Raw genomic sequence first — 10,705 nt, 5'->3', positions numbered from 1 at the left:
GGGAGAGAGAGATTCAGAGACAAAGGCAGAGAGTCAGAGGAATAGTGAGCACAAAATAAATATATATAAAGAGAGGCAGAGATACCTGCAAAAGAGCAGTTGAGATAATAAATGGCGATACGACAACACATTTAGTTGCACTGCGAGCATGAGAAGGAAGGGGGGGATTAGGGGAGGTGAGTGCTGAGGGGGGAGTGGGAGAGTCGCATTAAACAAGAAATTAAAAACAGCAACATGGGAGCAGGGAACAGGCTGGAGTGGGATCGGGCCGGAGCGGGAACGGGCCGGAGCGGGATCGGGCCGGAGGCGGGATCGGGAACGGGAAGGAGCGGGATCGGGCCGGAGCGGGAACGGGATCGGGCCGGAGCGGGATCGGGCCGGAGACGGGATCGGGCCGGAGCGGGAACGGGACCGGGACGGAGCGGGATCGGGCCGGAGCGGGATCGGGCCGGAGACGGGATCGGGCCGGAGCCGGGATCGGGCCGGAGCGGGAACGGGACCGGGACGGAGCGGGCCGGAGCGGGATAGGGAGCGGGATCGGGAGCGGGAACGGGCCGGAGCGGGAACGGGACGGAGCGGGATCGGGCTGGAGCAGGATCGGGCCGGAACGGGAACGGGACGGAGCGGGAACGGGACGGAGCGGGATCGGGCTGGAGCAGGATCGGGCCGGAACGGGAACGGGACGGAGCGGGAATGGGCGGAGCGGGAACGGGCCGGAGCGGGAATGGGACGGAGCGGGATTGGGAAAGGGACGGAGTGGGAACGGGACGGAGCGGGATCGGGACAGAGCGGGGAACGGGACGGAGCGAGACCGGGACGGAGCGGGATCGGGAACGGGACGGAGCGGGAACAGGACGGAGCGGGATCGGGCCCGGGACGGAGCGGGATCGGGATCGGGCAGAAGCGGGATCGGGCCAGAGCGGGAACGGGACAGAGCGGGAACGGGACAGAGCGGGATCGGGATCGGAACGGAGCGGGAAAGGGATGGAGCGGGATCGGGACGGAGCGGGATCGGGCCCGGGAACGGGACGGAGCGGGATCGGGACGGAGCGGGAACGGGACAGAGCGCGAGGGAGCGGGAACTGGCCGGAGCGGGATTGGGCCGGAGCGGGATCGGGCCGGAGCGGAAACGGGACGGAGCGGGGACGGGTTGGAGCGGGATCGGGACGGAGCGGGATCGGGACGGAGTGGGATCGGGACGAAGCGGGGACGGGACGGAGCGGGACGGGACGGAGCGGGGACGGGTCAGAGCGGGATCGGGATGGAGCGGGAACGGGACGGAGCGGGATCGGGACAAAGCGGGGATGGAGCGGGAACGGGACGGAAACGGGACGGAAACGGGACGGAGCGGGATCAGGACGGAGCGGGATCGGGACGGAGCGGGAACGGGAACGGGACGGAGCGGGAACGGGATGGAATCAGGACGGAGCGGCAACGGGACGGAGCAGGAGCGGGACGAAGCAGGATCAGGAACGGAACGGGACGGAGCAGGAGCGGGACGGAGCGGGAGCGGGACAGAGCGGGATCAGGAACGGGAACGGGACGGAACGGGAGCCGGACGGAGCAGGATCAGGAACGGGATGGAGCGGGATCAGGAACGGGAACGGGACGGAGCAGGAGCGGGACGGAGCGGGATCAGGAACGGGACGGAGCGGGAGCGGGACGGAGCAGGAGCGGGACGGAGCGGGAACGGGACGGAGCAGGAGCGGGACGGAGCAGGAGCGGGACGGAGCGGGATCAGGAACGGGAACGGGACGGAGCGGGAACGGGACGGAGCAGGAGCGGGACGGAAGCGGGACGGAGCAGGATCAGGAACGGGACGGAGCGGGAGCGGGACGGAGCGGGATCAGGAACGGGACGGAGCGGGAACGGGACGGAGCAGGAGCGGGACGGAGCGGGAACGGGACGGAGCAGGAGCGGGACGGAGCAGGAGCGGGACGGAGCGGGATCAGGAACGGGAACGGGACGGAGCAGGAGCGAGCGGGACGGAGCGGAAGCGGGACGGAGCAGGATCAGGAACGGGACGGAGCGGGAGCGGGACGGAGCGGGATCAGGAACGGGAACGGGGCGGAGCAGGAACGGGACGGAGCGGGAGCGGGACGGAGCGGGATCAGGAACGGGACGGGAGCGGGGAGCGGGACGGAGCGGGATCAGGAACGGGAACGGGACGAAGCAGGAAGGGACGGAGCAGGAGTGGGACGGAGCGGGAGCGGGACCAGGAACGGGACGGAGCGGGATCAGGAACGGGAACGGGACGAAGCAGGAAGGGGACGGAGCAGGAGTGGGACGGAGCAGGAGCGGGACGGAGCAGGATCAGGAACGGGACGGAGCGGGAGCGGGACGGAGCGGGATCAGGAACGGGAACGGGGCGGAGCAGGAACGGGACGGAGCGGGAGCGGGACGGAGCGGGATCAGGAACGGGACGGAGCGGGAGCGGGACAGAGCGGGATCAGGAACGGGAACGGGACGGAGCAGGAAGGGGACGGAGCAGGAGTGGGGACGAGCAGGCGGGAGAGCGGAGACGGAGCGGGATCAGGAACGGGACGGAGCGGGAGCGGGAACGGGACGGATTGGGTACAGAGCAGCTGCTACGTCCCTCATTCCAAAGGGAGTCAGTTGTTATTGAGCAGGAACCGACGCTTTCTAAGCCATGCAGTCCTGGCAGGGTATGAGCAGCAAACACAACACACACAGGAGAATGGAGCTCCGGAATCAGGGCAAGCAAACCCCCAATAAACACACAGTTCAGCACAACATCAGAGAGTGCACGCGATACCGCAACGTCACACTGCCTGGACAGCAACTCCATTCACACAGGGCAGCAGCACAAGGCCAGTGATGGCATGGGCTAGGAGCTCCACATGGACACCGGGGCTAGGAGCTCCACATGGACACCGGGGCTAGGAGCTCCACACGGACACCGGGGCTAGGAGCTCCACACGGACACCGGGGCTAGGAGCTCCACACGGACACCGGGGCTAGGAGCTCCACATGGACACCGGGGCTAGGAGCTCCACATGGACACCGGGGCTAGGAGCTCCACACGGACACCGGGGCTAGGAGCTCCACACGGACACCGGGGCTAGGAGCTCCACATGGACACCGGGGCTAGGAGCTCCACACGGACACCGGGGCTAGGAGCTCCACACGGACACCGGGGCTAGGAGCTCCACACGGACACCGGGGCTAGGAGCTCCACACGGACACCGGGGCTAGGAGCTCCACACGGACACCGGGGCTAGGAGCTCCACATGGACACCGGGGCTAGGAGCTCCACATGGACACCGGGGCTAGGAGCTCCACACGGACACCGGGGCTAGGAGCTCCACACGGACACCGGGGCTAGGAGCTCCACACGGACACCGGGGCTAGGAGCTCCACATGGACACCGAGGCTAGGAGCTCCACATGGACACCGGGGCTAGGAGCTCCACACGGACACCGGGGCTAGGAGCTCCACACGGACACCGGGGCTAGGAGCTCCACACGGACACCGGGGGGGGGGGAAAGGGCTCCACATGGACACCGGGGCTAGGAGCTCCACACGGACACCGGGGCTAGGAGCTCCACATGGACACCGGGGGGGGGGGGGGGGAGGCTCCACACGGACACCGGGGCTAGGAGCTCCACACGGACACCAGGGGGGGGGGGGGGGGGGGGGGGAGGGCTCCACACGGACACCGGGGGGGGGGGGAAAGGGCTCCACACGGACACCGGGGGGGGGGGGCGGAAATGGCTCCACACGGACACCGGGGCTAGGAGTTCCACGCGGACACCGGGGCTAGGAGCTCCACACGGACACCGGGGGGGGGGGAAAAGGGCTCCCCCACGGACACCGGGGGGGGGGGGGGGGGGGGGGGCGGAAATGGCTCCACACGGACACCGGGGCTAGGAGTTCCACGCGGACACCGGGGCTAGGAGCTCCACACGGACACCGGGGGAAGGGGCTCCACGCGGACACCGGGGGAGGGGGACACCGGGGGGAGGGGGACACCGGGGGGAGGGGGACACCGGGGGGGAGGGGCTCCACACGGACACTGGGGGAGGGGGGACACCGGGGGGGAGGGGCTCCACACGGACACTGGGGGAAGGGGGACACCGGGGGGAAGGGGCTCCGCACGGACACCGGGGCTAGGAGCTCCACACGGACTCCGGGAGAATGGGGACACCGGGGGGGGGGGGGGGACACACCGGGGTGAGGGGGACACCGGGGGGGGGGGGGGAAGGGGCTCCACACAGACACCGGGGGAAGGGGGACACACGGTCTCAGTAGTAAACTGTGCCCTGCAGCTTTGTAAGTCTGAAGCCAGTGCTCTGTTTTAAGGGACTGGTTACATTGTGCTGAGGTTTGATCAGAGGTTGGGCCCTTTTCCCATCCAGTCGGGTTCGCAGCGGAGTCTCAGTCAGGTGCTGGTTCAACTGGAGTCCCACTGAGTGAAATGACTATTATCACACACACCGTCTGGCGTGGAGTCCCCCGAATACAGAGAATCAAATCGATCGGCTGCCTCCCTCTGCCAAAGGCATCAAAACACCAAGTGACTCAGAACAGGATGGGCGTTACGGACAAGTTGGAGCCAGGATGGATTGCACGGCAGACATTAACCCTTTCACTAGCCACACTGCACAATATCCAGGAGCTGAGTTAAGTCAGGCACAACGCTGCAACGGGTGGCTCCGGACGTGAGTGATTAACTGCAGCACTGGAAGGGTTAATTACAGTCACGGCCACTCTCATGCTGCAGCACACACAGGCCTGCCTGTTGCTGTGCCAGCTCCCCCGCTCCCTCCCAGTGTCAGGGTACCAGGTCCCTGCATCCATCCTACCTTAACTGGAGGCTGAGAGAGCCTTTCATCTCTAACCTCCTGACCCTCCTCCAGCTGCTGCATGTCTGTGTCCAGCCATGGCTGGACACGATGGCCTGGTCACTGTCCCGCAGCTCCGTGCTGGCCACACTCTGAAGCATGGCCAGCACCGCCTCCGGTTTTGGGAGCTTGTTGATCTTAAACTGCTTCTTGTAGTGAGGGGTATCCTTCCGGATCAATCGCTGCTTCTCGGGAATGAAATCGCCGTCACCGCTCCCGTCCTCCTCCCGGATCACAGTGTCTTCAGTGAATCTGACCGTGGGCTGAAAAATAAACAAAAAACTCTTACAGTCCTGTCTGACAGTGCAGCACTCCCTCAGTACTGACCCTCTGACAGTGCGGCACTCCCTCAGTACTGACCCTCTGACAGTGCAGCTCTCCCTCAGTACTGACCCTCTGACAATGCAGCTCTCCCTCAGTACTGACCCTCTGACAGTGCGGCACTCCCTCAGTACTGACCCTCTGACAGTGCAGCACTCCCTCAGTACTGACCCTCTGACAGTGCAGCTCTCCCTCAGTACTGACCCTCTGACAGTGCGGCGGTCCCTCAGCACTGACCCTCTGACAGTGCGGCACTCTCTCAGTACTGACCCTCTGACAGTGCGGCACTCCCTCAGTACTGACCCTCTGACATTGCAGCACTCCCTCAGTACTGACCCTCTGACTGTGCAGCACTCCCTCAGTACTGACCCTCTGACAGTGCGGCGGTCCCTCAGCACTGACCCTCTGACAGTGCGGCACTCTCTCAGTACTGACCCTCTGACAGTGCGGCACTCCCTCAGTACTGACCCTCTGACAGTGCAGCACTCCCTCAGTACTGACCATCTGACAGTGCAGCACTCCCTCAGTACTGACCCTCTGACAGTGCAGCACTCCCTCAGTACTGACCCTCTGACAGTGCAACACTCCCTCAGTACTGACCCTCTGACAGTGCGGCACTCTCTCAGTACTGACCCTCTGACAGTGCGGCACTCCCTCAGTACTGACCCTCTGACAGTGCGGCACTCCCTCAGTACTGACCCTCTGACAGTGCAGCACTCCCTCAGTACTGACCCTCTGACAGTACGGCGCTCCCTCAGTACTGACCCTCTGACAGTGCAGCACTCCCTCAGTACTGACCCTCTGACAGTGCGGCACTCCCTCAGTACTGACCCTCTGACAGTGCGGCACTCTCTCAGTACTGACCCTCTGACAGTGCGGCGCTCCCTCAGTACTGACCCTCTGACAGTGCGGCGCTCCCTCAGTACTGACCCTCTGACAGTGCGGCACTCCCTCAGTACTGACCCTCTGACAGTGCGGCACTCGCTCAGTACTGACCCAATGACAGTGCGGCACTCCCTCAGTACTGACCCTCTGACAGTGCGGCACTCCCTCAGTACTGACCCTCTGACAGTGCAGCACTCCCTCAGTACTGACCCTCTGACAGTGCGGCGCTCCCTCAGTACTGACCCACTGACAGTGCGGCACTCCCTCAGTACTGACCCTCTGACAGTGCGGCACTCCCTCAGTACTGACCCTCTGACAGGGGAGCACTCCCTCAGTACTGACCCTCTGACAGTGCAGCACTCCCTCAGTACTGACCCTCTGACAGTGCGGCACTCCCTCAGTACTGACCCTCTGACAGGGGAGCACTCCCTCAGTACTGACCCTCTGACAGTGCGGCACTCCCTCAGTACTGACCCTCTGACAGTGCGGCACTCCCTCAGTACTGACCCTCTGACAGTGCGGCACTCCCTCAGTACTGACCCTCTGACAGGGGAGCACTCCCTCAGTACTGACCCTCTGACAGTGCGGCACTCCCTCAGTACTGACCCTCTGACAGTGCGGCACTCCCTCAGTACTGACCCTCTGACAGTGCGGCACTCCCTCAGTACTGACCCTCTGACAGTGCGGCACTCCCTCAGTACTGACCCTCTGACAGTGCGGCACTCCCTCACTACTGACCCTCTGACAGTGCGGCACTCCCTCAGTACTGACCCTCTGACAGCGCGGCACTCCCTCAGTACTGACCCTCTGACAGTGCAGCACTCGCTCAGTACTGACCCTCTGACAGTGCAGCACTCCCTCAGTACTGACCCTCTGACAGTGCGGCACTCCCTCAGTACTGACCCTCTGACAGTGCGGCACTCCCTCAGTACTGACCCTCTGACAGTGCGGCACTCCCTCAGTACTGACCCTCTGACAGTGCAGCACTCCCTCAGTACTGACCCTCTGACAGTGCGGCACTCCCTCAGTACTGACCCTCTGACAGTGCAGCACTCCCTCAGTACTGACCCTCTGACAGTGCGGCACTCCCTCAGTACTGACCCTCTGACAGTGCGGCACTGCCTCAGTACTGACCCTCTGACAGTGCAGCACTGCCTCAGTACTGACCCTCTGACAGTGCAGCTCTCCCTCAGTACTGACCCCCTGACAGTGCAGCACTCCCTCAGTACTGACCCTCTGACAGTGCAGCACTCCCTCAGTACTGACCCCCTGACAGTGCAGCACTCCCACAGTACTGACCCTCTGACAGTGCAGCACTCCCTCAGTACTGACCCTCTGACAGTGCGGCGCTCCCTCAGTACTGACCGTCTGATAGTGCGGCACTCCCTCAGTACTGACCCTCTGACAGTGCAGCACTCCCTCAGTACTGACCCTCTGACAGTGCAGCACTCCCTCAGTACTGACCCTGTGACAGTGCAGCACTGCCTCAGTACTGACCCTCTGACAGTGCGGGACTCCCTCAGTACTGACCCTCTGAGTGCGGCGCTCCCTCAGTACTGACCCTCTGACAGTGCGGCACTCATTCAGTACTGACCCTCTGACAGTGCAGCACTCCCTCAGTACTGACCCTCTGACAGTGCAGCACTCCCTCAGTACTGACCCTCTGACAATGCAGCACTCCCTCAGTACTGACCCTGTGACAGTGCAGCGCTCCTTCAGTACTGACCCTGTGACAGTGCGGCACTCCCTCAGTACTGACCCTCTGACAGTGCAGCACTCCCTCAGTACTGACCCTCTGACAGTGCAGCACTGCCTCAGTACTGACCCTCTGACAGTGCAGCACTCCCTCAGTACTGACCCTCTGACAGTGCAGCTCTCCCTCAGTACTGACCCCCTGACAGTGCAGCACTCCCTCAGTACTGACCCTCTGACAGTGCGGCACTCCCTCAGTACTGACCCCCTGACAGTGCCGCACTCCCTCAGTACTGACCCTCTGACAGTGCGGCACTCCCTCAGTGCTGACCCCCTGACAGTGCAGCACTCCCTCAGTACTGACCCTCTGACAGTGCTGCACTCCCTCAGAACTGACCCTCTGACAGTGCGGCACTCCCTCAGTACTGACCCTCTGACAGTGCAGCACTCCCTCAGTACTGACCCTCTGACAGTGCAGCACTCCCTCAGTACTGATCCTCTGACAATGCAGCGCTCCATCAGTACTGACCCTCTGACAGTGCAGCACTCCCTCAGTACCGACCATCTGACAGTGCGGCACTCCCTCAGTGCTGACCCCCTGACAGTGCAGCACTCCCTCAGTACTGACCCTCTGACAGTGCAGCGCTCCCTCAGTACTGACCCTCTGACAGTGCAGCACTCCCTCAGTACTGACCCTCTGACAGTGCAGCACTCCCTCAGTACTGACCCTCTGACAGTGCAGCTCTCCATCAGTGCTGACGCTCTGATAGTGCGGCGCTCCCTCAGTACTGACCCCCTGACAGTGCAGCACTCCCTCAGTACTCACCCCCTGACAGTGCGGCACTCCCACAGTGCTGACCCCCTGACAGTGCAGCACTCGCTCAGTACTGACCCCCTGACAGTGCGGCGCACCCTCAGTGCTGACCCCCTGACAGTGCAGCACTCGCTCAGTACTGACCCGCTGACAGTGCGGCACTCCTGCAGTACTGACCCTCTCACAGTGCAGCACTCCCTCAGTACTGACTCTCAACAAGTAAACACTCCCTCAGTACTGACCCTCTGACAATGTCGAACTCCCTCAGTACTGACCCTCTGACAGTGCGGCACACCCTCAGTACTGACCCTCTGACAGTGCGGCACTCCCTCAGTACTGACGCTCAACAAGAAAACACTCCCTCAATACTGACCCTCTGACAGTGCAGCACTCCCTCAGTACTGACTCTCAACAAGTGAACACTCCCACAGTACTGACCCTCTGACAGTGCAGCACTCCCTCATACTGACCCTCTGACAGTTCGGCGCTCCCTCAGTACAGACCATCTGACAGTGCAGCACTCCCTCAGTACTGACCGTCTGACAGTGAGGCACTCCCTTAGTACTGACCCTCTGACAGTGCAGCACTCCCTCAGTACTGACCCTCTGTGCAGCAGTCCCTCAGTACTGACCCTCTGACAGTGCAGCGCTCCCTCAGTACTGACCCTCTAACAGGACGGGACTCCCTCAGTACTGACCCTCTGACAGTGCGGCACTCCCTCAGTACTGACCCTCTGACAGTGCGGCACTCCCTCAGTACTGACCCTCTGTCAGTGCGGCACTCCCTCAGTACGGACCCTCTGACAGTGCGGCACTCCCTCGATACTGACCCTCTGACAGTGCAGCACTCCCCCAGTACTGACACTCAACAAGTAAACACTCTCTCAGTACTGACCCTCTGACAGTGCAGCACTCCCTCAGTACTGACCCTCTGACAGTGCAGCACTCCCTCAGTACTCACCCCCTGACAGTGCGGCACTCCCACAGTGCTGACCCCCTGACAGTGCAGCACTCGCTCAGTACTGACCCCCTGACAGTGCGGCACTCCCTCAGTACTGACCCTCTGACAGTGCGGCACTCCCTCAGTGCTGACCCCCTGACAGTGCAGCACTCGCTCAGTACTGACCCTCTGACAATGTCGAACTCCCTCAGTACTGACCCTCTGACAGTGCGGCACTCCCTCAGTACTGACCCTCTGACAGTGCGGCACTCCCTCAGTACTGACGCTCAACAAGAAAACACTCCCTCAATACTGACCCTCTGACAGTGCGGCACTCCCTCAGTACTGACCCTCTGACAGTGCGGCACTCCCTCAGTACTGACCCTCTGACAGTGCGGCACTCCCTCAGTACTGACCCTCTGACAGTGCGGCACTCCCTCAGTACTGACCCTCTGGCAATGCGGCGTTCCCTCAGTACTGACCCTCTGACAGTGCGGCGCTCCTTCAGTCATGACCATCTGACAGTGCAGAACTCCCTCAGTACTGACCCTCTGACAGTGCAGCACTCCCTCAGTACTGACCCTCTGGCTGTGCGGCACTCCCTCAGTGCTGACCCGCTGGCAGTGCAGCACTCCCTCAGAACTGACTCTCAACAAGTGAACACTCCCACAGTACTGACCCTCTGACAGTGCGGCGTTCCCTCAGTACTGACCCTCTGTCAGTGCAGCACTCCCTCAGCACTGACCCACTGACAGTGCAGCACTCCCTCAGTACTGACCCTCTGACCGTGCGGCACTCCCTCAGTACTGACCCTCTGACCGTGCGGCACTCCCTCAGTACTGACCCTCTCACAGTGCAGCACTCCCTCAGAACTGTCTCTCAACAAGTAAACACTCCCTCAGTACTGACCCTCTGACAGTGTGGCGTTCCCTCAGTACTGACCCTCTGACAGTGCAGCACTCCCTCAGTACTGACCCTCTGACAGTGCGGCACTCCCTCAGTACTGACTCTCAACAAGAAAACACTCCCCCAGGACTGACCCTCTGACAGTGCAGCACTCCCTCAGTACTGACCCTCTTACAGTGCAGTGCTCCCTCAGTACTGACCCTCTGACAATGTCGAACTCCCTCAGTACTGACCCTCTGACAGTGCGGCACTCCCTCAATACTGACCCTCTGACAGTGCAGCA

At 62.6% G+C, this 10,705-nt stretch overlaps 1 protein-coding gene across 1 annotated transcript in view; it reads right to left on the bottom strand.

The window, feature by feature from the left end:
* LOC140425665 (protein scribble homolog) overlaps window positions 1-10,705 on the bottom strand; it is a gene marked incomplete at its 5' end in the record, with an annotated part of 1,618,068 nt that overhangs the window by 1,035,757 nt on the left and 571,606 nt on the right. The window contains 2 exon segments of the mRNA XM_072510160.1: window positions 4,827-4,906; window positions 4,909-5,128. Coding sequence (XP_072366261.1) covers window positions 4,827-4,906; window positions 4,909-5,128 — 300 coding nt within the window.

The sequence above is a fragment of the Scyliorhinus torazame genome, chromosome 6 (assembly GCF_047496885.1).
Source record: "Scyliorhinus torazame isolate Kashiwa2021f chromosome 6, sScyTor2.1, whole genome shotgun sequence".
Taxonomy (NCBI): domain Eukaryota; kingdom Metazoa; phylum Chordata; class Chondrichthyes; order Carcharhiniformes; family Scyliorhinidae; genus Scyliorhinus; species Scyliorhinus torazame.
The sequence above is the reverse complement of the archived record's forward strand: the minus strand, read 5'-3'. Positions and strand labels throughout refer to the sequence as shown.